Source organism: Spermophilus citellus (assembly GCF_964194105.1).
Source record: "Spermophilus citellus genome assembly, chromosome: 7".
In the NCBI taxonomy this organism is placed as follows: domain Eukaryota; kingdom Metazoa; phylum Chordata; class Mammalia; order Rodentia; family Sciuridae; genus Spermophilus; species Spermophilus citellus.
In genome coordinates this window covers 110,186,180-110,212,878 of record NC_138188.1, presented here as the reverse complement: position 1 = coordinate 110,212,878, position 26,699 = coordinate 110,186,180, and the positions used below count along the sequence as shown (strand labels likewise).

Genomic DNA, 26,699 nt, shown 5'->3' with positions numbered 1-26,699 from the left:
CCGTTCATTTTACACTTGAGAATAGACTCAACTCTTACAGGATAAAACTATAAAGAACACTAAAATTAAAAAGAAGAAACAAACTATCAAAACACCCTTATTTTACATGACACATTATACTTTGTGAATGATTTTCATCTACTGTCTAATTCAATCCTCACATAAGTAGTCTACAACTCTGTGTATTTAGGAGTATGACATATTAAGATCCATTTCTGAACAGTGACAGTACAAGGGCAAAAAGATGAGTGCATTTACTTAGAACCAGAAATCTTTTACCAAATAAGCAAACAAAAAGCCAAAACACTACTTTGAATTCAATATTACTTCTAAGCACTAAGTACAACATAGTAAAGGGCAGAAAGTGTTCATGTACATACTCACATAAATATGGATAAGAACACAAGTGTCCTCCATGATTTTTAAGTTAAAATTCAGACAAAAATGTTTTAAAGTTTGCACTGAGTCACTTCAGGAAATGTTCCCAAACCAGTCCATTATCAGCTCATTCTCCTAGATGACTTGATGTACTTTGGTGGAAAAGTTTGAAATTGCTGTCCTAGAAGATCTCAACTTTTCTCTTAAATCTCCATTTTCTCAATATAGTTTCCAACACAATAAAAACTCAAAACCAAATGTAAGTGAATGAAAGAGCTGGATATATGCTCAATCAAACTCGGCAAGGAAAACATGAGAAGTGTCAAACTCTGCCTCTTGGGCCCCCATTTGTTATGTTGCACTTTATCTTCCTCTTATTTCTTTTTAGAATATAATTCCTTCTTCAGGGCAATGATTTCTTCAGGGAACTTTCACCATAACTGTTTTATATCATATAAATATCTATGGGGGGGTCCTGAATTAAAATCCTTTCTATCAATACTCCAAACTAATCTCTTTTGTTAATTTTTGGAGATATTTTAGGAAAGTAGATGAGGAAAGTAAAATTCATAAATAAAATCAATGATAGATAGGGTATAAGAGTGTTATCTCAAAAGACAGGTCCAGATGGATCTCACTCATGTCGTCTGCTCTGAAGGTCTTGTGAACAAGAATTTATTTAAATTGGAGACAACCAGTTTCCTTAACTTTATCTCATTAAACATGGATCACCAGACTTGTTCTATGTCTGTATCAGAGGGACTAACGTGATCACTAAAATGCCAACTGACTGCCAACTTTTTGCTCCAACTATGCTTTATCAGAGCTAACCTCAGGTCTTCTGACACAGTTTTCACATTCCAACAGGCTACAGTCAAGTCTTATAGGCCTGAAAACCAGTCTGGCTTAACAGGTGACTCTGCATATCTGTGTTCTGATTCATTCTGCATTAGCTGTCAAAGAATAGCAAGATAAATTCCACAAGCAAACATCAAATACCCTATCAACTAGGGCTTTGCTTCCAAAGTTATACAAAGAGCAATGAAATCCTCAAAACTATGAACATTCAGATCTACTAATAGCTTCATTTGGATGATGCTAAAGAACTTTTCTTTCTCCACAGTAACATTCCCTTGAATTGTCAAAGCTACAAAAGAATGTGACTTTTATTCTATAATATACTCAATAATCTATATTTTGGGTGTGTGTACACACACACACACACACACACACACACACACACATACACATACATATATGCTCACCTAGAAGTAAACCAAACTTTTTTAAAAAATTGATTTAAATGATTAGTCTGTGTCTTCACCTTGTTAGTGTCCTCTACCCTAATGATACAATTATCATTTTCAGAGTGTTGAAATACTAAATTCAATTGATGCCCATACATAGCAGTTGGATTAATCCATTAGATGCAAGCAAACAAATCACCATGGAGAAATCAAATATCCTTTCCCTATTCTTTAACCACATTTTCAGCTGGTAAGGCCAGTTTTTCCTAGCTTAAACCTGTTTGGTAATAATTATTTGTATGGTAACACCTTTTATTCACAAGTAGTCTTTACCTGGACACAGTATATTAGATTGAGAAGTGTATTAGGTTGAGAGTAGTCCTTGGAAGAACAGCTTTCACAAGTACACAAAATGTTTCTTCCTTATTCACCCTAAAATAAAAGCATGTATTTCTAAGTCTCTCACTCTCTGCCAAAGAGGAACTAGGCCTGAGTGCAAGGGAAAGCATAACTCACCTCCACCTAAATCATTTTCATCAACTCACAGTAAAACCAATTTCAGAATAAAGTCCCACCTAATTTTAAAAATATTTTTTTAGTTCTATATGGACACAATATCTTTATTTTTATTTTTATGTGGTGCTGAGGATAGAATCCAGTGCCTCATACATGTGAGGCAAGTGCTCTACCACTGAGCTACAGCCCCAGCCCCTACCTAATTTCTTTTGAGAGGATTTTGACTACATTCCTCCTTTAAAGAGGAATAGAAATTGCTTAAGTGACTCAAGGACATCTAGAGGAAAAATAATTTTCCTAAATGCCAACTCAGTCTTAAGTTTGCCAAATTATGGGCTGGGGATGTGGCTCAAGCGGTAGCGCGCTTGCCTGGCATGCGTGCGGCCTGGGTTCGATCCTTAGCACCACATACCAACAAAGATGTCGTGTCCGCCGAGAACTGAAAAATAAATATTAAAAATTCTCTCTCTCTCTCTCTCTCCCCTCTCTCACTCTCTCTTTAAAAAAAAAGTTTGCCAAATTATAATAAGGAGCACCAAGATTAAAACAAAAAAAGTTACAAACAAATCTTATTTTTAAGAAACTTGTATTATCATATATACGTAACTAAAATATAACTAATAACTAAAAATAAGTGATATATAATAAATAAGGGAAAGTACTTTGCAAATATAAAGGGAGATTCAATGGAATAAATATATACAGACACATCATCAATCTCCAAGTAACTCTTATTAGTGGTAAAGAGAAACAACTTCAGCTCATCAGTACATGCCTTCCATCCAGTGACTTTTATCTAGATTGGGTCATGGTATCATTACCTGATACTTCACCACAGTTGAAACTCAGTCTGTACCAAGTAAGGAGAGAGAAGTATGATATTCATATAATGAAATACCATGAAAGAATTGAAATTCTTGATCAAAAAGTTTCCAAAGCTAATGATAGTATATTAAACTATAAAAAGGCAAAATGTAATGTTACATTTATGCCACAACATAAAGACACTAAAAAAAAAATGTTTACAGCGGTAAATTTTGGTGATATTAAGGGAACACAGAGAAGATGGGAAAAGTTTAGGTGTTCTTTGAAACCAGTAATTAATAATGGATTGATGATCTGAACAAAGTTAGCAAACAAGAAACTGGAAAGCACCATAAAGGATTTTTTTTAATACCCAAGTATCAGGGGCTTCCTAGGCTGAAAGACTGTGGTCAGGTAAGCCCCTGGGAATTTTAATTCTAGAAAACACTTCCTGGAAAGAAGTAATGGGTTCCTCCTCAAGGGAGAGGAAAAAAAAATTAAGAGAGATAATTATTGGTAACACTGAGGTAGCAAGAGACTCCCACACTTAATTTGTGTTTAGTACATTTTTCTATCTGGCTACATATTTTCTGTTTTTAACTATACAGTATTAACTTGTAGACTATAGAGTTAAGTATTTATGCTGCTTTTAATATAAATAATATAGAAAAAACAATACTTGACTCTATTATAAATAGTCTCTCGGCTCTAGGGTACTTAGGAGAACCTAATTATTGGCCAGTTCCATCCCTTTAATGGCCAAATCTTAATATCTGGGAGGAAATAGGCAGTATCTATAGCATACTTGGCGACTTCATACCTATTAAACCGATGTCTCAGCAACCATACTAAATTTAAATGATATTGAACTTAGTGAATTTCAATAATGAGTTAGATTTAACCAAAGGCAGGAGAATCCCTTATGTCAGAAAACTAACCATGGATGATGTACAGACTTCCTGGTATGAAGTTCAAAGATTTTAAATCACTGGGCCCCAATCTTAACACCAATTTTCCTGCTCGGTATTCTTTAATTTGAATACAATATAGACTACCTATTATAAACATGACAATCTCACTTCTATTTCTGTGACTTCATACAGATCTTTTCATTTTGGAATGCTTCTTGTCACCCCATTCAGGGATTAAGGTTCACCTCTAGCTCAATCTCTTTTCCAGAGGTTCTAAATTATCTGGTCCACTATAATTCCTTTATTAGCGCACCCATAGTACACGTCATTGATATACCATTCCTCCTACTAATACTTAAAAACTATTATTTAAATTGTCACATGTGATTAGTGGCAATCATGTTGGACAAAGTAGGTCTATAATCACCCAGACAATATGATGAAACTTGTGGAGTAAAAGATCAAAAAAGAACAGGAGGAGGAGGGGGGAGAGGGATAAAGAGGAAAGAAAAAAGAAAAAATCCACCTAACAGAAGTGATAAAGCTATAAAGAAGCAGAAACAGCAGGGTGTGGTGGGGCATGCCTGTAATCCCAACAATTTGGGAGGCTGAGGCAGAAGGATTGCAAGTTCAAGACCAGCCTCATCAATTTAGCAAGGTCCTTAGCAACTTAGTGAGACCCTGTCTCAAAATTTTAAAAAAGAGTGGGTCTGGGGACGTGGTTCAATGGTTAAGCACCCCTGGCTTCAATGGTTCAATCCTTGGTACAAAAAAAAAAACAAAACAAACAAAAAAAAAAAACAGAAACAGCTGTGAGGAGAAAGAATATTGAGAAAATCTTCAGGCTTAGGGTTGCTGTAGTCAGATTTGACTCCCCCTCTTGGGTTCTGACAATAGCAGTTTTCCTAAAAGTTACAAGGGTACATTTCTATGGTGTGTATGTTTCATATTGTTTTGAGTACTACTAATTGAATTAGCAGGGTGAACTGCTAAAAAATCATATGATTAACCTGCTTTGCTATTAGTTCTATATGAATTGTCAACCCTTAGCATGATCAAAGGGAAAAGGGAAAAATATGAAGTAAAAATAAATGTGAAAAAAATGAAAATGAATAGGGAGGAGAAATAAAAGGTCCTTTCAATAGCAAGAGTACCAACTTCAATAGCAAGAGCACTGCCCAACTGTAAAAGCCATGTTCAAATTGTTAATCTTTCCATTTCCTGAACAAATATTCACTGAGCATCAAATATATGTCAAGAACTGTGTTAGTAAGCTAGATTATTTGAGCAGGAGGGTCCCCATCTCTCAGGGAACTCAAAAAGTAATGGGGGAAACAGGCACTTAACTATGCTATGAAGGCCCTATGCTGTGAAGTGAGAATGGAAAATAACAGGTTAGGGTTACCTTCTAAAGAAGTTGTTAAAGGATGACTAAGCTTTCCTGGCAAAGATGGAGGTATTGCAGGGAGTGTGGAGAAGCAAGAAAAAGAAGAGCAAGAGAGATGAGAAAATGGCCAAATGTCTGGGGCTGAGGTTGTGGCTCAGTGGTAGAGCGCTCACCTAGCATGTGTGAGGCCCTGGGTTTGATCCTCAGCACCACATAATGAAAATAAAGGTATTGTGTCCATCTACAATTAAAAAAGAAAAGGGCCAAATGTCATGGTTCTGTAACTAGGAGATTCATAAGGGATAACAAACAGATTGAATACTGGAATTCTGAGTAAAATACTATAGTAACTTTGTTTCTCAAAAATTAAATTAGTAGCAGTGTGAAGAGGCTATTTGGAATTGTTAAACTAAATTCAGACAGGAAGATTGGTTAGTATACAAAAATAATCCCAATGAGAGATAACACTATTCTGCATGGTTGCATCTGCCCAGAATTCATGACATTTTATTTTGGTGACAGAACTCTCGATTTTCCACAGGGGAACCATACCTCTACCATACCTCTGTTAAAAATTAGGCAGCATGGGGCTGGGGATGTGGCTCAAGCGGTAGCGCGCTCGCCTGGCATGCGTGCGGCCCAGGTTTGATCCTCAGCACCACATACAAACAAAGATGTTGTGTCCGCCGAGAACTAAAAAATAAATATTAAAAAATTCTCTCTCTCTCTCTCTCTCTCTCTCTCTCTCTCTCTCTCCTCTCCCACTCTCTCTTTAAAAAAAAAAATTAGGCAGCCACGCATATTGGCACACACACATACCTCTACCAATTAACTTTGATTCATGAGGTTCCAAGAAGGTCTCACTTGACCCTAGGATCCAGCATTGGGTATATAATTTAGGTCCAACTGAGTAGCATATTCCATACCTTGATCACAAGAACAGGAACTCAAATCAGAACAAAAAGAGTCAGTCCCAGGATTTTTGTTTTTGCAGAAGCTATTGGGACTACGTACTTTTTGTCTTATTGGGATTGCCAAACTTGGAGTTGCTAAGAGTTATCCTGTAAAAGTTTGCCTGATAATGAAACCAACACATCAGGAAGCAGAGCTCACAGACCGGGACAAATGCTTGACTTTCAGAACCTAGACTGACCATGCCTAAAGCAAGACTATACCCTGATTTTTTTTAAATTTTTTTTTCCTTTACTTTGAAGGAAAATCAGGAACAGAATTCATAGAATCTAGTGACTGGATATAGGAAATGGAGAAGAGGGAAACATCAAATTTCATTTTGAGGCTCTGGCCTCTAATTGATTGGAAAATGCTATTAAGACAGAGAACAGGAAGAGAAGTTTTTGGTCAGCTGAATGAATATAGTTTAGAGACACTAAAAAGTTTCTTACCACTTAAATTCTGATTCTATCTGGATCACTGTACCAGGTATACTGAGGAGTGTATGTAGCTGAATTCCAAGCTTAGAAGTAGACTTTATAGCCTAAGGCAGTCTAGGGTGACAGAACGAAGCTAGAAGGCCCATTCCTTTAACTGTTCAGTAGTTTCAGCAGACAACCTCTATACAACTGGCATTTAAGAAACCCTAGGGAAAGTTAACAAAATGCATCATGGCACTTTGCTAGTGGATAGCTAGCTGGCTGGAAAACAATAGGGGAACCTATGTCATAACTACACTCCCAGGTTGAAGTTAAAAATTAGGCAGCCACACATATTGGCACACACTTGTAAATCCTGCTATTCAGGAGGCTGAGGTAAGAAGATTGCAAGTTTGAGGCCAGCCTGGGCATTTGAGACCCTGTCTCAAAATAAAAAATAAAGGGCTGGGGTTGTAGCTAAACCAGTGACAGAGCATCCATGGTTCAATCCCCAGTAATGCTAGAAAAGAAAAAAAAAAAGCCCAAAACCTCAGTCTCCAATGTTTTCAACTCAGATACAGGAGCTATGAAAGGAGGAAGAACATCTCTACTCTTGCAAATAGTAACCCGTGGAGCACAAACCCACCATGTCTCAAGAAACCTGGAGATTGGATGGAAGCAGAAAATTATTTGCACTTAGTACATACCAGACACTCTGAAGAGCTTTGTGCGCATTATGTAGAATTATCATAATCTCTCTAGCTAGAAAGTATTATTCTTCTCACTGATTCGGGATAAGTAACTTGACCAAGCAGAGGAGCTAGGATTCAAATATAGGTCTGTCTGGCTTTAAAGTTTATGTCCATTTCACTATATCAACTGCTTTCAGAAAATGTACTGAAGTTCTATCCTTTATGTTTAAAAATGATTCCAACTCATCAGGAAGACTGTTTATGAATTGGGTACAGTAGTGGCCATAGAAAAGTTATGTTCCCAGTGCAATATTCCAATTTTCAGGCATAAGGCATATATTTACCAATTATCTACTGGATCTAAGGAGAACATAAGTACCAGGAAGCCTCATGAAACACATTATGAGTTCACCGCCTACTAACAGAGAGAAAGCAAGTCTATAACAACAATATCAATGACTGTTGGGAAAAACCCATTGATTAAATTGTTTTGACAAAAGTTAGCTGGTTAAAAGATAAACATACAAAAATAGACAAGAGCTGGGGCTGTAGCTCAGTGGTAAAGTGCTTGCCTTGCACGGGTGAGGCACTGGTTTGATCCTCAGCACACATAAACATAAATAAAGATACTGTGTTCATCTACAACAAAATAAATATTTTTAAAAAATAAACAAGCAAAGATATCTGAAAAGGAGATGTGGTGTTGGCCTGAAGGACAGGAACAGAAAGGTACCTATCTATATATTTCATTGTCACTATTAGCATACTGATAGGCAGCATAGTAAAGATATTAAAAATGCAAATTCTGGAGCCAGACTACCTGGGTTTAAACCCCAGGCCCAAGAGAGATTCACTGTATGACTACTTATCCTGTCCATGTCTCAGCTTCCTCATCTGTGAATTGATAGTAACTAAAGTACCTACCTCATACAGTTGTTAAGAGGATAAAAAAATTAATATATGTAAAGCTTTTAAAACAGTGCCTAGCATATAGTAAATAATTATTTGATAAATAAACAACTAATGCACCTCCAGCTAAAAGGGGAAGGAAACTGAATTTAAATTTTGACTCAGACTGCCCCACATGAACTAGTAAAGGAAAATCAAAATAACTCTAAAACTTGTTTAGTTTCACAGACATCTGGAGGAAGAATAAATAGCCAACATAAATAAGTAGAAACTGAAAAATAGAAAAGGGAAGTAAAGTGTTCAGTTTTACTTAGTGCACATCATTCATAGATCTCCGGCAAAACCCCCAAAGTTCTGTCAGTCCAGACTTTGTTCAGCTAACCACAGGTTACCTGTGCACAAAAAGTGGAGTCACCCTTAACACAGCAAAATCTTCACTCAGGCACATTTCAGTTCTCCCCTGAGGATATTTTCTCAGAGGTAAATCTGCTTCTAAACTTTGGACTTCAGCTACTCCTAGACCATTACTTGTCTGAAATTGCTTCTAAATGTCAAGAAAGACTCCCTTAAGCCACATTCCTGCTGTAGTCTTGTCACCATTCCAGCCTCTTTAAGAGGTTAAGACCAGTTTTGTTGTTGTTATTGTTACTGCAGTGATGGTGATGGAACCTTGGACTTTCCTCATACTAGGTAAGTACCCCTGTGAACTACACCCCACCATAAGTAAGACCAGTTATAATGAAGCAAACCCAAATAGGAGAAACACCTCTACAGAGTCCAGTTGATCATTTGGGCAAAGTAGTTTTTAAAATATTAAATCCCAGGACTTGCGGTGTAGTTTAGTGGTAGCATGTATGAGATCCTGGCTTCAACTCCCAGCACCTCAGGAAAAACCCAAAATACTGAAATTCCCTAATTTCCAGAAGACAGGGACTCTCTGACAATAAATAGTTCCATATAAATGTGCACTTGCTTAGTTTGCATCGTGCGGAAGAAGTGAAAGGTTTGAAGACGAATAGGAAATGACAGAAAGGCCCTTTCGCTCTGACAAGTGATCCAGCACTGACAAAGGGCATACACACAATTTCTAGTCTCATCAGCGAGTCACTATATCCCCACACCACTGCCATTACACACACTCACTTTTCATCCACGGGCCTTCCTCGCCTTCTTCCCCAAACTCATCTTACCTCACCCTCTTATATTGGTCCAGCCTGCTGTCACCGCAAGTTTCAGCCCAGGTACCAGTCTGGTCTCCTGCTCCTATCTATAGACTCGGGCCTATAAAATTTCACTACAGCACCTCAGACCTTATCTCCCAGACTCTCAATACCCACCTCCTCTCTAACAGTCTTGAATCTGGGGGTCAACCTTTTCTGCTCCCCAGCCCTCAACGAATCTGACCCACCTTCCCCGTCCTCTCCACGCCCTTCCACTCCCTCCACTCAGAAATTCTTCCCCGACGTGTACCCCGGGGCAGGCACCCGCAGGTTTGTGCGCCTGACATCTCTCACAGTGCTGTCGAGACCTCCCAAACCTCCCGGTGCTCAAACCCACCTACAGTCCCCGACTCCCCAGCTCCCTCCTAGCCCACCTGCTCTCCTCGGGCAGGAGCTTCTCACAGCCGCCAAGATCCATTCCCGTGCCCTACGGCCGCATCCGGGGCTGCGGAGCCGCCACCTAGCTGAGGAGAGGCGGCCCGGCCGCTTTGCTCGACAGGGCGCCCGGAGCCCCGAAAGGGCAGAGGAGACACCCAAGACTGGTGGGCTGAGAGTGATGCACAACCCTGAGGCGGCGGCAGCGTCAGTGACTGCTGTCTCAGCTGCGGTTTATATCCTTGCCACCCCCACTTCCGGCTCCAAGAACTACAACTCCCAATAAGCCCTTCGACGATCCAGTCGCTTCCAGCATGCACCACTCTACCCAATCCGAGGCTGGGCTGGCGACGAACTGCAGACCTCAGTACCGGGTGTGCGGTGTTTGCGATCTGGTAAGAACTGGGACCTAGATCCCCGATAGACGCCTGGTTTCAGGAAGTCGGTAAGATGCGGACGCTAACGCATTTATGTCCTCTTACAGTGGGAACTGGACTCAGAGGTGAAAACTAGGAAATAACGCCGGTCTAATCCAAGTTCGATTAACTCTACTTCAGCCCCCCCTCTCCCCGTTTAACACCTGTAGTGTTGGCTGACCTTAAGCATTTAAATAAAGGGTTCACATACTCTGAAGGACATAAGTCGCTTTGGGATCACAAAATTAAAGAAGAGGGAAAGGTTTTGGGGAATGGTTCCCTGGAAGACTATTGTCAGCGCAGTTTTTGAGGATGAGCAGGAGTGAGCCAGGAGAAAAGGGAAAGCGAAGATGGAGAGGACAGAACTGGCAGACAAAAGGAAATATGCTGGTTTGGGAACTGCTGGTTCTGAGTAGTAATCAAAGTTGGGAAAGGGTGGGAAACAATGATGTGGCATTCGGGAGCAGGTAGCCCAGATCATGAAAAGCCATTTTAAGGAACTTGTATTTTAATACTGAAATAATTAGTATATCAAGGATATACAAATCACGTGATTTGATCAAATCTTAGAAAACTAACTTTAAAAATGTGGAGACAGGACGGGGTATGTACTACGTAAGAGATAAGAGTAGAAGACAAGACAGCGAAGACTTGGAATCCTTACAAGAACCAAGCAGGTAATGCCAAAGAGTAAAGTGAACCAGTTCCAAGAAACAACAGGATATGGCGGGAATTCTGAACTGGAAAGCTCAGACCTCAAGGAGAAGGGAAGTCTCACCTTTGCTGTAATTGAATATTGTCAAATTGGCATATGAGCCTAGGGTTGCGGCATATTCTTATTTGTCAAAAGAAGTTGGAACCTAAGCTGCGGTGTAGCTCAGTGACAGTGTGCTTACATAGCATGTATAAGGCTCTGCAAAAATACAAAAAAAGCAACTGAAATTTTAGGTACAATATCCAAATCTTTAAATGTTGTCAATAATTTTTTTGGGGGGAGCAAAATTTTTTTTTTAAATTTCGACATTACACAGATCATACAAAATTTGTCTGTAGGGCCAGGGATGTGGCTTAGTGGTAGAGCACCTGCTTAGCACATGTGAAGCACCACATAAAAATAAATAAAGGTATTGTGTCCATCTACAACTAAAAAAAAAACATGAAAAAATTTTCTGGGGCTGGGATTGTGGCTGAGTAGTAGACTGCTTGCCTGACTGTGTGAGGCGCTGGGTTCAATTCTCAGCACCACATATAAATAAATGAATAAAATAAAGGTTTGTCAACAACTAAAAAAAATATTAAAAAAAAATTGTCTGTAGGCTGCAGGTGGCCCTCAGCCCTTGGATTGTTAGTTTGTAAACCCAGGCCTAAAGCAGTGGCTGTGAAAACAAGGAGATGCAGATTACAGTAATAGGATGATATAATCAGTGTTGATCTATGAGCACTGGATATGACAAGGGAAGGATAGGAAGGGATCAAGGATAATTTCATGAAAAACTAATGACTACTAACATGACTTTTAGAAATTTTCAGACTTGGGAAAATTGTGTGTGTGTGTGTATTAAAAGTGAAATGAGAGAAGCTTTTAATGATAATTACGATTTCATTTATATAAAAATTCTCTTTGTTCAAACTTTTGTCATATTTTCCTACTAAAGAATTTATGCTTTTTAAGAAAGAAACAACATTAGTCACTGGGATTTTACTACTTTCTGTTTCTACAAATGTATGAAATTCACTTTTTGACATATAGTATAATCCCAAAATAATGCAATGTGATCTCAACACATGCTTACAATCAACTCTAACAGGAAATCCTAAAACTGCAGTTATAGTACAAGTTCCAAAAAACAGGATTTTCTTTTTATATCCAAGTCTGGGTTTACATGTATTTTCTTTAAAGCAGTTAGTAAACACCACAAGAATCTACACTAGCTGTGTATTCATACCCTGTACTTCTCCTTCATCCATCATCATAATCCTAAATCCTTTGTGTGTTATTCCATTGCTTCCCTTATTATCTAGTCTCTTTGCATCTATCTATATTCCTAAAGAGTGTTATTTAGATTTTTTTATGTTGCAACATTATAAAAAGGATTGAGAAATATTCTATGGGGGTCTCACTTTTTTTTTACTTAATACTGATAAAATTCATTCATGTTGTTATGTGTCACTACAGTTCATTGATTTTGACTAATGCATATTAGTCCATTATATGAACAGTTAGTTCATACATTAGTCCATTTTATCACAGTTTATTCATTCTCTCTCCCATTGATAGACATTTGAATTTTTAGAGTTTTGCTCTTGTAAACTCCTTCAATGAACAGTCATATAGGTCTTCCCTTGTATATAAGGAAGAGTTTCTCTTAAGTGTATATGAAGAGTGGAATTGTTGTTCTAGTTCTTGTTTGAATCATGGGTTCGTAGGTGCATAGTTTTTAAAATAACTAGTTATTAAATTATGACTAATTATAGTCAGTATTTAAAATAACTAATTAATTAACTAAATGAAAATACCATGCTTGGAAGCAGATGAGTATATCATGAACCAAGGATTATGATTAACCCAATTTTGTGCATCTGAGATGCAAATACAAAAAAAATTGCCAAATATACAAAAATATCTAGCATCATGGTTCAATAGTGTCACACAAAGGCAGTGGCCTTACTTAGCAATTACTTAATGATTTTTAAGCTTTACTCCAAGCAGATTTATTTAACCTAACGAAATTTTATATACAAAGGGATCTGGACATGCTGCTTCAAAACATGATCCTTATTAATATCCTGATACTTTGGTTAAAAAGCAACTCACTCTAAAATAAACAGAAAAGTATTCAATGCATATTCAATGAATGGCTTAATCACTGCAACTTATTTAAAAAAGAGAGAGAAGAGAGAGAGAAATTTTTTTAATATTTATTTTTTAGTTTTTGGTGGACACAACATCTTTATTTTATTTTTATGTGGTGCTGAGGTGAGCACATTACCGCTCGAGCCACATCCCCAGCCCAAACTTAACTAGTTTTGTAAGATAACATAGTAGGATTGAGTCCCAATGACAGGCTGCTGGAGAACTGATGAGAGAGATCAAGAGGCCGTTTTGTGTACTGCCACGGTGATGCTATCATGTTTTTGGATCATAATGTTCCCATCATCTGATTCTAGGCACACCACAGGAATATCAGTGGGGTCAGAGGTTAGCTTAGCTGTTTGTTGGGCTAGAACAGATATAACCCCAGCATGTTCATCTGACAGGGTCCCACGACAGCCCAGATTAAGTCCTTGTGAATCTGTGTACAGGACTCCAACAATGGACAGATTCTTCATTGTATCCTCCAAGTGCTGCTTCAAAGTCGCCTGCATCCCACTCAAAGGCCACCTCGGGGCAGGACGCTGCAGTGCAGCCAGTCCTCAGCTACTTAATGATTTTTAATTAAAATTTTTTTATTTTCTTGCAGGACTAGAGATAGAGCATAGATCCTCTCACATGCTAAGCAAACACTCTACTATTGAACTATACCTCCATCCCTGAATTTGTATTTTTAAAAGTCACAAAACTTGAAGAAGTTTATCTGATCCTGATCAATCTATTTGTTTCCAAGTTTATCAGAATGCTATTTTTATACAAACAGTAGGTCTTACAGAACCACTGGCAGAAGGCCAATTTCAGCTGGGCCCGGTGGCACATATCTATAATCCCAGCAGCTGGGGAGGCTGAGACAGGAGGATTGCAAGTTCAAAGCCAGCTTCAGCAATGGCAAGGCACTAAGCAACTTAGTGAGACCCTGTCTCTAAATAAAATACAAAATAGGGCTGGAAATGTGGGTCAGTGGTTGAGTGCCCCTGAGTTCAATCCCTGGTTCCCCACTCCCCACAAAAAAAGAAAGCCAATTTCACTCAAGGATTGGTTAATCAAATAATGGATTTTTATTTATTTATTTATTTTTTTTAAATTGGTTGTTCACAACATTACAAAGCTCTTGACATAACCCACTTCATACATTGGACTGAAGTGGGTTATGAACCCCCAATTTTACCCCAAATGCAGCATGCAGAGTCACATCGGTTACACTTCCACATTTTTACATAATGCCCTATTAGTAACTGTTGTATTCTGCTACCTTTCCTATCCCCTACTATCCCCCCTCCCCTCCCCTCCCAACTTCTCTCTCTACCCCATCTACTGTAATTCATTTCTCTCCTTGTTTATTTTCCCATTCCCTCACAACCTCTTGTATGTAATTTTGTATAGCAATGAGGGTCTCCCTTCATTTCCATGCAATTTCCCTTTTCTCACCCTTTCCCTCCCATCTCATGTCTCTGTTTAATGTTAATCTTTTCTTCCTACTCTTCCTCCCTGCTCTGTTCATAGTTGCTCTCATTATATCAAAGACGACATTTGGTATTTGTTTTTTAGGGATTGGCTAGCTTCACTAAGCATAATCTGCTCTAGTGCCATCCATTTCCCTGCAAATTCTATGATTTTGTCATTTTTTATTGCTGCATAGTACTCCATTGTGTATAGATGCCACATTTTTTTTATCCATTCATCTACTGAGGGGCATCTGGGTTGGTTCCACAGTCTAGCAATTGTGAATTGTGCTGCTATGAACATCGATGTGGCAGTATCCCTGTAGCATGCTCTTTTAAGGTCTTCAGGGAATAGTCCAAGAAGGGCAATAGCAGGGTCAAATGGTGGTTCCATTCCCATCTTTCCCAGGAATCTCCAAACTGCTTTCCAAATTGGCCGCACCAATTTGCAGTCCCACCAGCAATGTACAAGTGTACCCTTTTCTCCACAACCTCTCCAGCACTTATTGTTGTTTGACTTCATAGTGGCTGCCAATCTTACTGGAGTGAAATGGTATCTTAGGGTGGTTTTGATTTGCATTTCTCTGACTGCTAGAGATAGTGAGCATTTTTTCATGTACTTATTGATTGATTGTATATCCTCCTCTGAGAAGTGTCTGTTCAGGTCCTTGGCCCATTTGTTGATTGGGTTATTTGTTGTCTTATTGTCTAATTTTTTGAGTTCTTTGTATACTCTGGATATTAGGGCTCTATCTGAAGTGTGAGGAGTAAAGATTTGTTCCCAGGATGTAGGCTCCCTGTTTACCTCTCTTATTGTTTCTCTTGCTGAGAAAAAACTTTTAAGTTTAATTAAGTCCCATTTGTTGATTCTTGTTGTTAACTCTTGTGCTATGGGTGTCCTATTAAGGAATTTGGAGCCCGACCCCACAATTTGTAGATCGGATCCAACTTTGTCTTCTATCAGATGCATAGTCTCTGGTTTGATATCAAGTTCCTTGATCCATTTTGAGTTAACTTTTGTGCATGGCGAGAGAAAGGGGTTCAGTTTCATTTTGTTGCATATGGATTTCCAGTTTTCCCAACACCATTTGTTGAAGATGCTATCCTTCCTCCATTGCATGCTTTTAGCCCCTAAATAATGGATTTTTAAATTGTTGGGGTTTTTTTTGTTGTTGTTGTCAATGGTCCTTTATTTTACTTATTTATATGTAGTGCTGAGAATCAAATCGAGGGCCTCATACATCCTAAGCAAGCCCTTTACCACTGATCCACAACCCTCACCCAAATAATAGATTTTTACCTATTTGCCAAAATTTGTTCTTAAGGATTAGTGTTCTTGAATATATAAACAATATATGAAACAACTAGCAATATAGTCATGAGAATGTTCTCTTTTAATATATTCACTAAAATTATTTTAGCAACATTTTTTGTAGTAATCAAATTTTAAATCAATGTCTTCCACTTGCCAAGTCAAAAAAAACCTTGAGAATCAAATACACACACACGTATATAAAAATAGGAAGTAAGAAGGGGGTGAGGGAAACCTTCACAATAGAATGTCAACTAACAAATATAAAGGAATTGATAGAAAAATCACTATTTTGCAACCATCATAGTTATAATTATTATGATTCAATCAAGAGTCAACTATCATGGGATATATCTCAGTAGAAAAGTGCTTTTGTAGCACACATAAGGCCCTGGATTTAATCTCCAGTAAAACACACATACACACACACACACAAATTTGTTCTGAACAGTATATTTACATAATCTCAAAATATCTCCCCACAGATGACTTCATTACAAATGGGGGGAAATACCTTTACAACAGAGAAACCTACCAGGCATCATCTTAACCAAACGATCTAAATTAAGATCACCAATAAGACCAAATGACATCATGTGTGTTCTTATGTTAGACACTGAAAAGTGCATGTGACTTGCATAGTATTCCTGATAAAAATGAATAACCTCAAAGTAATAAGAAGACAAATTCAAATGGAGTGATAATCCATGCAACATGTGGTGCTTGATAACTCAAGCCTCAAAAATGTAAATATTGGGGCTGAGGTTGTGGCTCGATGGTAGAGTGCTCGCCTAGCACGTGCAAGGCCCTGGGTTCAATCCTCAGCACCACATAAAAATAAATAAATTAAATAAATAATTGAAAGGAAAGCAAGGAACCAGGAGACAGGTGAGAGAGAAATGGAAGATGGAGACCAGGCAGAGAGTTTATTTGTCAGAGATGACAAATAAAGGCATATCTCTCCATAGACAAGAGAAGTAAAACAGGCTTAGGGTTTGGGACTTTCATGGGGCAGGCTCAGGGATTAAAGCTGAGCAGGTCCTAAAGCAGGTTACAGGTTGGGTTGATATGAGGGAGTGGTGAGCCTTTCTCAGAAACACAGTAGGGCGGGAAAGCAAAATTTTTCTTAAAATGGTGGCTGTCACTTAAGATGGCTGTGCAGATGCTAAGCAAGGACCTTACAGTGTCCACTACAACTAAAAACTAAATATTTAAAAAAATGTGGGGGGGCCAGGGTTGTAGCTCAGTGGTAGAGCGCTTGCCTAGCATGCCTGAGGCACTAGGTTTGTTCCCTGGCACCACATAAAAATAAAAACAGGGCTGGGGATGTGGCTCAAGCGATAGCGTGCTCGCCTGGCATGCGTGCGGCCCGGGTTCGATCCTCAGCACCACATACCAACAAAGATGTTGTGTCCGCCGAGAACTAAAAATAAATAAATAAATGTTAAAAAATTCTCTCTCTTCTCTCACTCTCTCTTTAAAAAAAATAAAATAAAATAAATGTATATACACACACACATACACACACACACACATATAGGGCTGGGGTTGTGGCTCAGAGGTAGTGTGCTCGCCTAATACATGCAAGACCCTGGGTTTGATCCTCAGTACCACATAAAAATAAATAAAACAAAGGTATTGTGTCCAACTACAACTAAATAAATAAATAAATATTTTAAGGGGCTGGGGATGTGGCTCAAGCGGTAGCGCGCTCGCCTGGCATGCGTGCGGCCCGGGTTCGATCCTCAGCACCACATACCAACAAAGATGTTGTGTCCGCCGAGAACTAAAAAATAAATATTAAAAAATTCTCTCTCTCTCTCCCCCCTCTCTCACTCTCTCAAAAAAAATAAATAAATATTAAAAAATAAATAAATATTTTAAAACATTTTTTTAATGTAAATATCAGCTGGGTGGAATGATGCAGGCCTATAATCCCAGCTACTCTAGAGGCTGAGGCAGGAGGATGGTAAGTCCCAGGCCAGCCTAGGACTCTTAGGAAGACGCTGTCTCAAAATAATTTTTGTTTTAAAAGAGGACTGGAGATATAGTTCAGTGGTAGAGCACTTGCTTGTCATGGGTAAGGCCCTGTTCAATCCCTGGCATGGTTAAAATAAATATCAAAAAGGACTAATAAAAGATGTTAAAACTTTTTCAGATTAAAGGAGAGGCAGGTCAAAGAAATGTACCATGTGAACCTGGATTAAATTCTAGACTGGAATAAAAATTGTATAATGCCGCAGTCTGGCTGGGCACAAAATAACTGAGCCGCCAACGGGCACTTGTAGGTTCAAACAGGAACTACTTTATTGCCCAAACTCCACCGGCACTCCACTCGCACTCCCCGGGAACTCTCCCAGCCCTCAACGGGGTTCCAGAGAACTCAACGGGGAACTCCGCCCCGGAGGCAGCAGGAGCCTCCCTATTGCTGGACAGCAGGGATCTATATACAACTGAATACACAGCCTGTTTCAGTCCAGCATCATCCAGTCACAGCAATTATACACAGCTTAACTTAATTATCATCATCTTAATGGCTCACTGGCTTCACCTCTCAACCACTCCTTCTGGCAAAATGCCAGGCGCCATCCCAACTCGGCTGTGGCTCTCAACAGTATAAAGGCTTTTTCAGTACTGGCAAAACTTGGTTATGGACTGACTATATACTGTATAATAGTATTACATTAATGTTAAGTTTCCTGAACTTGATAATTTGAGTATGTTTATATTAAAGAACATCCTTAGAGATATATTTTAAAGAATTATGATTTCTGTAACCTCCTCCCCAGTAAACTGTAACAATAATCATGTCTATCTACCTACCTATATGTAGACAAAGCAAACATGGCAAAGCTTTCATAATTTGTAAATCTAAGTGAAGAGTAAATGAGTATTCATTGTATTATTTTTGCAACTTTTCTGTAGATTCAAATGTTTAAAAAATAAGAAACTTAGTATGGTTTTAATTTTTTAAAATTTTTTAGTTGTAGTTGGATACAATACCTTTATTTATTTATTTTTATTTGGTGCTGAGGATTGAACTCAGGGCCTCGAATGTGCTAGGCAAGTGCTCTACCATTAAGCCACAACCCCAGCCCCTGGTTTTATTTTCTTATGATTATATCCTGATCATTATAATCAAAATGTTAGTGTTTCACATGGAAATTTCTTAGCTTATGGTGATTAAAGTTTGAAAATATTTTAAAATTAATTTGTTTTCCCTGTAGTTTGTAATTTTTATTAGTCTTCTTAGCTAATTTTGCCAAAAACCAATTCACTTAATTTACCAAATGTACTGATTTACCAAAAATTCTTTTTCTTTTAGTCATATACACTGTATGATATCAATAACTTTTGAGAGCTGAGGATGTAACTCAGTGGTAGAGCAACTGCCTAGTCTGAGCAAGGCCTTGGGTTTCATCTTCAGTGCTGCAAAGAATAATAAAATAAAATGAAAGAGAAAAAAGAATTTTGCCAAATTTTAGTTACCTGGTTTTTATTTTGTCTTTACATAAAATTTACACCCCATCTAAGCATTTAGTATTGATTTGTTTATGCACTTATACAGAAAAGTTTATTGCCAGCCTTGGACAATGCATACAAATTTGGAATTTTTAATTTTAAAATGAAAATGAATAAAAACTTATTATGTACTGAGCAAAACCTTAACAGCTGAGGAATGTTCAATCTGTTCTTGTTCCAACTTCTTACAGCTTTAGCTAGATTGTGGACCCAGAGGAGAGATCCTCTAGGAAAGAGAACAGAGTCAGTTCAGAGACCAGATTGAGCAGGGAACCTGAGGAGCAAAGAGAAGAAGCATAAGGAAAAACAGGAATGCCTAAAGGCTCCATGACCCTAGAATTTTGGTTCCACTGAGCCTTCCTAGACTACTAATCAATCCAGTATGAATTGAGGATATCTTGTGTGTGTGTGTGTGTTGCTGAGGTCTGAAGCTGGGGCCTTGTGCATGTGATGCAAGCACTCTATCCACTGAGCTATATTCCCAGCCCCAAGGATACCTTTTAAACAAATACATTTTATCGAAATAGGGGGAAACTGTGTGATTTATGAACATTTGTTTAGTTTTTTTTTTCAGCGGGTGTGGGGAGTGGGGGGGTGGGTACAGGGATTGAATTCAGGGGCACTTGACCACTGAGCCACATCCCTAGCCCTATTTTGTATTTTATTACAGACAGGGTCTCACCGAATTGCTTAGCCTCATTAAATTGCTGAGACTGGCTTTGAACTTGTGATTCTCCTGCCGAAAACTTGCTTAGTTTTAGAAAATTCTACAGTTGGCCATTTAGTGAATGGACCTAGAACCCCTGATGGTCAAGACCCCATCCTGTCCAGAGAAGGCAAGACCTAATAGGACAGAGCTTCCTATCCTCTCAGTCCAGGAAGAATTCCCCTTCAAGTTCTACCCAAAGCAGCTTCCCAAAGTTACAGAAAAACTGATAGTCAGGGATGTGGGGATCAGTACTAGTGATACCGCTGTTGACCGGTGACGAGTCCTTGCTTCCCCGATGTTGAAGAATAACACCAAAGAAGCACGCCGAGGCAAGGTCAGAGGAGAAATTAGAAGTTTATTAAAGGACAGCAGAAAAGACTTCTCCCGGAGGAAGAAGGGGACCCAAGAGGTGGAATCCGTGGAAGTGTGGTTGTTTCCCCTTTTTGTAGTTTTGGGGATGGAATGTAGGTGGGAAGGGTTAGGACACAGGTGGGCCAAACGGGCAGGAAGGATTTTTGGGATGGGCTTATCACTTCTCTGGGATGGGCTATCTCCAAATCTGTTGGGGGCTGTTTCTTTGAGGTGGACTTTGGCCTAGGGCCTTTTTGGGACTTCATTAACATTCCATGAGTTGTCCTGTGTTTTCCCTGAGTCATTCTCAGCATGGCCTCCATTTTAGATTTCACTTGATATTAGACCCGATTTACCTAACTACACTGACTACCTAACTTTAAATCTGGCTTCACTAGTCCTGGAGTGGGCAGGCTCCTCAATAACTCCTGAGATTTTTTAAAGGCAGCAGCTTTGCCTGAAACCCTGGCTGTCATGGTTAACTGTATTCCCAGCATTTAGCACTATCTTGCACATAGTAGGAACTCAAACTGTTTGCTGAATGAATGAATAAACAAATGAGATTAAAAAGCAAAAGCCTAGAACAGCAAAAAGTTAGAACAAAAGAAATAAGCAAAACAGGAGAGGAACAAAAAGCTATATATAACAAGGTAGAAAAACAAAACAATCAAAAAACCTATCATAGCAGAAAGCACTGACAAAGGCAAGAGAATGGGAAGAATTGAGCATATAAGAAAAACTGTATTTATATATAAGTAGCTTACTGGTTAGTATACTAACTAATGTTTTGTTATTTCACATATAAAATACAAATTTTACCATTCCCTTATACCAGTATAATACACATTACATTAACAAATGAATTCTAGAAAATCCTCTTATAAAAAGCAAAAGAATTAATTCCTGTGTGTGGTGCTGAGGTTTGAACCTGGGGCCTTGTGCATGTGAGGCAAGCACTGAAGCCAGATTTAAAGTTAGGTAGTCAGTGTAGTTAGGTAAATCGGGTCTAATACCGAGTGAAATCTAAAATGGAGGTCATGCTGAGAATGACTCAAGGAAAATACAGGACAATGGAATGTTAATGAAGTCCCGGAAAGGCCCTAGGCCAAAGTCCACCCTATAACAGCCCCCAACAGATTTGGAGATAGCCCATCCCAAAGAAATGATAATGAAGTCCTTCCTGCCCAGATTACTTGTTTGGCCCACCTGTGTCCCAACCCTTCCCCCTTCATCACCAAAACTATAAAAAGGGGAGACAACAGCCCTTCCTCGGATTCCACCTCTTGGGTCCCCTTCTTCCTCCGGGAGAAGTCTTTTCTGCTGTCCTTTAATAAACTTCTACTTTCTACTCTGACCTTGCCTCGGCGTGCTTCTTGGGTGTTATTCTTCAACATCGGGGAAGCAAGAACTCGTCACCGGTCAACAGCGGTATCAGCACTCTATGGACTGAGCTAGAAATTATAAGAAAGACATTACAAGAAAAAGAAGTTACATACTGAAAAGACAAAACTCCTGGACAAAACACTAACAAATTAAATGTAACAATATATAAAAATGATAATACACCATGACCAAGAAGATTTATCTCAGAAATGTAACATTTGAAAATCGATGTAATTCACTATATTAGTAAATTTAAAAAGAAAAACCATTTCATTTTTGTAATAGGTTCAAGTATTAAATTCAATATTCATTTATGAAAACTCTCAGCAAACCAGCAACACAAGGGAATTTTTTTTAGGGGGGGTACTGGAGATAAAACTCGGGGGCACTTGAACCCTGAGCTATATCCCCAGCCCTATTTTATATTTTATTTACAAACAGGGGTACACTGAGTTTAGCACCTCACTTTTGCTGAGGCTGGCTTTGAACTCTCAATCCTCCTGCCTCAGCCTCCTGAGCTGCTGGGATAAGAGATATGGGCCACTATGCCCAGCTAGAAGGGAACTTCTTTAACCTAACAAAAGATATCTTAAAAAAAAATTTGATCATATTTAAGGGTGAATGAATGCTTTCCCTCTGAGGTTGGAAACCAGGCAAAAACATTAATTTTAACTTAACCATGATTAAACATGGTTAATATCAGGTCTCTAGTTAGTGCAATAAGGTGCTGAGAGCCATTGCCAAGTAGGAATGACGCATCGAAATTTCCTTGCCAGCGTACCCCATGTTGCTTAGAGGAAGGACTCGTGGAAATGGACTTGCCTTGGACATTCGCTGTGACATTGCATGTATGCTTTAGAAAGGTGACCTTGCTCAAGGACCAGGGCGGATCCGGGTTTAGAGCTGATCAGGTTTTAGGGAGTATCCCGTCCTTGGGTTTAGGGCAGTTCCAGGTTTAAGGTGTACTCTGCTGGGGGAATAGGGCGTATCCTGCTGCCTCAGGCACCCCCGATCCTTGAGTTCCCGTTGAGTTCTCATGGGATTCAGAAAGTATTTGGGATTCAAAGCCTGGTGGAGTATGTCAATTTGGCGGCAGAACGTGGATTTCCGGAGAACGTGTTTGTGAGGGCCAGTGTGAGTTCGGGAATAAAGAATTGCTGTTTGAATCTACAAAGCTGTGAGTGGCTCATGATTCTGTGCCCAGCCAGACTGCGGCAATAAGGTAAGAAAAAGAAATTTTAAAACATACAAATTAGAAACAATTATGCTAGGTGAAATAATCCAGTTTTTAGAAAGTACATTCTATATGATTCCATTCTTCTAAAATTCTAAAAAGTGCAAATTAACCTATAGTGACAGAAAAGAGAACGGTGGTGGCCCAGGCAGTAGATAAGGAGAAGGATTACAAAGTAACACAAGTAAAGTTTTGGGAATGATGGATATATTTATTATTCTGATTATCATGGTATTTTCTTTTTTTTTTTTTTTAAGAGAGAGTGAGAGAGAGACAGAGAGGGAGAGAGAGAGAATTTTAATATTTATTTATTTTTTTTAGTTCTCGGCGGACACAACATCTTTGTATGTGGTGCTGAGGATCGAACCCGGGCCGCAAGCATGCCAGGAGAGCGCGCTACCGCTTGAGCCACATCCCCAGCCCTTATCATGGTATTTTCATAGGTATATGCACTGCATACTATATATATTGAAAACTTAGGTATGTCTTTTTTTTGTCTATCAACATCTGAATAAAACTGATAAAAAGAAAATTTAAAAGGCATATCAAACTAGCTTTAAAAGGTTAAGGGGCTGAAAATGAAGCTCAGTGGTAGAGTACTTGCCTAGCAAAGTAAAAAGAAATCTAAGGGAGGAAAAAGAAAAAGAAATCTAAGGGAGGAAGTATATAAGTTGTGCTTATAAAAAGAGAGTCAGAAAATGATAATAGGAAAGTATGGTATTGTAAGGGTCCGGCGAAGCGTCGGAGAAGGAGAGACCACACGAGACTAGCTCCATGCAATGGCAAGGGGGATTTTTATTAGGGGGATCCGTTCCAGCGCGCTGGGACTCTGTGCTCACTCAAGAAGGGAGAGCAGCCCAGAGCCCAGAGCAGAGGTCAAGCAGAGCTTAAGTACACTTTTTGGAGAGGGCGGTGGGCTTTGCATACATCAGGACAAATCATCATGAGGCGCGGGGAAATTGAACAACAACTCTGATACATGATTAGTCCATTCATTGGAGGGAACAGTTTGGGCAGGGGTGATTGGTCACTTCCAAGTGGGGCACACATTCAAACTGATTGGTCCTGGGGCCTATATGCGTACGTGCCATGTTACCTGGAGCCCGTAGCTATTAAACAACCAGGGAATCAATGGAGATATTTACTGAGCAGCTCTCGCATTGTCCTAACAACTTACAGGTTCCGGGGATAGCAGAGGAATTGTAACAATAGGCTTTTACCTTTTAGCCCAGGCCTTGTAATCTAGAAGCTTTACAATGCCCTAGTCTTTTACACTTTAACTCAGACTTTTCCAGCTTAGAATCAGCTTAGAAATTTTACCCTTACAGTATGTTGTTAAGGTTGCCAGATATAGCAAATAAAAATGACTCATAGTTAAACTTGAATCTCAGATAAATGAATAATTATTTAGTATAAATATATCCTAAATATTCATAAAACAGTCTAGTGAAAAAAATGTGGTTTATCTAAAACCTGGGACATACACTAACCGGTTGTTCATTGTTTATGTCTGAAATCCAGACTTAATGGGTCCTGTATTTTTCCCTGCTATCCTAGATGTTGTCTTATCTATACTATGAAATCAAGCCTCTAAAAAGGGTGACTGCTGGAATTGTTTGTTTTGATTTAGCTAAAGTTATTGAACAGCTATATGCTTGTGTCCAGCATAGTGCTTTATTCATAGTAGGTGCTCAGAAAATACTTTTTGCTCTGCAAACTGTGAGAAGATAGGAAGTACATCCATCTTGCATCCATTCTATTCTTGGGGCGTATTACAATACCTGTTGCTCAATAAGTATATGATTAAATGAATAGCTGACTCTCATGCCTCAGAAAATTGCAGGGTTGACCCTTTAACCTCAGCCCTTCTAGCTGGCTGATAGACTTCTTGTACAAGGCCCAGTTCTGATTTCTTGGCTTGTCTCCTTCTTCATTTTGCTGTGTTGTTTTAGAGGTTGCTATTTTGTTTTGTTTTGTGTGTAACCAGACCTACTATTATATACAATGCATCACTCTTGTTCTCTTGCTTTTCCCTTTGGAATCTGGGAGGTTTCCCTGAGACTCTGAGACCCTCAGCCCCAGGGGAAACTTGAAAGTCCAAAATGCAACAGCCAAGAATTGCTTATTGAAAATATTGAGGCATGTCTTTTTTTGAGTTAAGATTTGGGTTAGGGCTCAAGTTTTGAACAGAAGACTAAAATAAAAGGAAATCTATATTATATTAGTGGTAGGGAGGATTTTATGTATTTGGGGTTTCTTTATCTGTCCTATAAATACTTAAATACAAAATGCTTCCAAATGCTAAGTACATAATTTTCTTAGATAAAATTAGGAATTTAACCTTAGGTAGTTTACTCCTACAAATGAACAGAGCTTGTAGAAGTTATTTATATTGAGAGAGGGATAATGTGGTAAAACATGTCTTGTGAGAAGGGGATTTTAGAACTGTAAGAAATCCTAGAAATAACTTAGTATAACTTATATAATTAGTACTACTACTTTCTTGTTTTGAAGATGAGTATAAGGTCCAGAAATGCTCCCAAGATCACATGATTAATGACTGAAATGAGTGGAAAAGTTATCACTCAAAAAAACCTAGGTGTTCCACTGACTTTTACTTCTACAAACCACTTTCCCTAATTATTAGCAGGGAAAGGTGGAGGTTATAAGACAGAGTAGTAAATCAAGACCCTTAAGCAAAAAACAAACAAAAAACCTTGTGCCAAGAGAATCCATGCTATTTTCCTTGAAAAGCTGAATTTTATTATTATTTATTATTACTATTATTATCTTATTTTATTTTATTGCAGAACTAGGTTTCTAACCTGGGGGCCTCACATGTTAAGCAGGTGCTCTACCACTGAGATACATCTACATCCTTTCTTGGGTCTTTCTTAGTTAAAACCTTCCTTCACCATTAAAATTTCTTGTACTCCTCCACAGGTGTATCCTAGGCTGATTCACTCTTCCTGTATAGTTATATTTTGGGCAGGGGTAAGAAAGCCAACTTGACCTGTGAGAATAAAGAGTTACTTATAAATTTCCAAAAGCTTAATAAAAACCATACATTTCTTCAAGACTATCCAGGCTTTTACACACACACACACACACACACACATCATGTTTCTTTGCTTACAGTTAAGATATGTACCTTCCTGGAATGGCTCTTGGTTTTTTTCATGCTACAGTTACAAAGAACATTCACATGTAGTTTTATGATTAAGGTAACCCTAATTATCAAAAAACTTATCACCTGCAACCTTCCGCTTTGAATTCAGACATGTACAGGGAAGATAGGACACAGATATTTTGTTGTTGTTAATAAACATTGGGAAATAAGTTATTAACAAAAACAATGTGCAAAATAAGAAATATTTAAAGACATGGAATCCCCAAGCAAAAAATAGCCAATTGTGTCATTGCTATTGAAGTTGAAAACCACATGACATTATGACATTACTAAATTAAGCATAGGCTACTATGGTTTTGAGATACTTTAGGTCATCACAAAGTTCTGCCTTGTTCTACGCTAACGAAATTTTAGGAATTGGAAAGATTACCGAGATTTCTTGGTGGACAGAATAGCTGCCTTTTTTTTCCCCTTAGATGCAAATTATAAGGACAAAATACCCAAATGCTTCCTTCCATA

General features: G+C 38.6%; 2 protein-coding genes across 7 annotated transcripts in view; both read right to left on the bottom strand.

The window, feature by feature from the left end:
- Positions 1-26,699, bottom strand: part of RUBCN (rubicon autophagy regulator) — a 73,302-nt gene that overhangs the window by 46,115 nt on the left and 488 nt on the right. For 5 of the 6 annotated variants that reach the window (XM_081301262.1, XM_081301263.1, XM_081301264.1 and 2 more), the window contains exon 1: positions 9,809-10,073. The exons of the other annotated variant lie outside the window; for it this stretch is intronic. In XM_081301262.1, coding sequence (XP_081157388.1) covers positions 9,809-9,852 — 44 coding nt within the window. In that variant the 5' untranslated portion in view covers positions 9,853-10,073. Of the gene's footprint in view, positions 1-9,808; positions 10,074-26,699 lie in introns of those variants that run through there. 6 annotated transcript variants of the gene reach the window in all.
- Positions 13,316-13,591, bottom strand: LOC308653251 (ragulator complex protein LAMTOR5-like; the record flags this gene model as incomplete). The annotated part of the gene is made up of 1 exon (XM_081301841.1): positions 13,316-13,591. The coding sequence occupies one exon, from the start codon at positions 13,589-13,591 to the stop codon at positions 13,316-13,318; it is 276 nt and encodes a 91-aa protein (XP_081157967.1).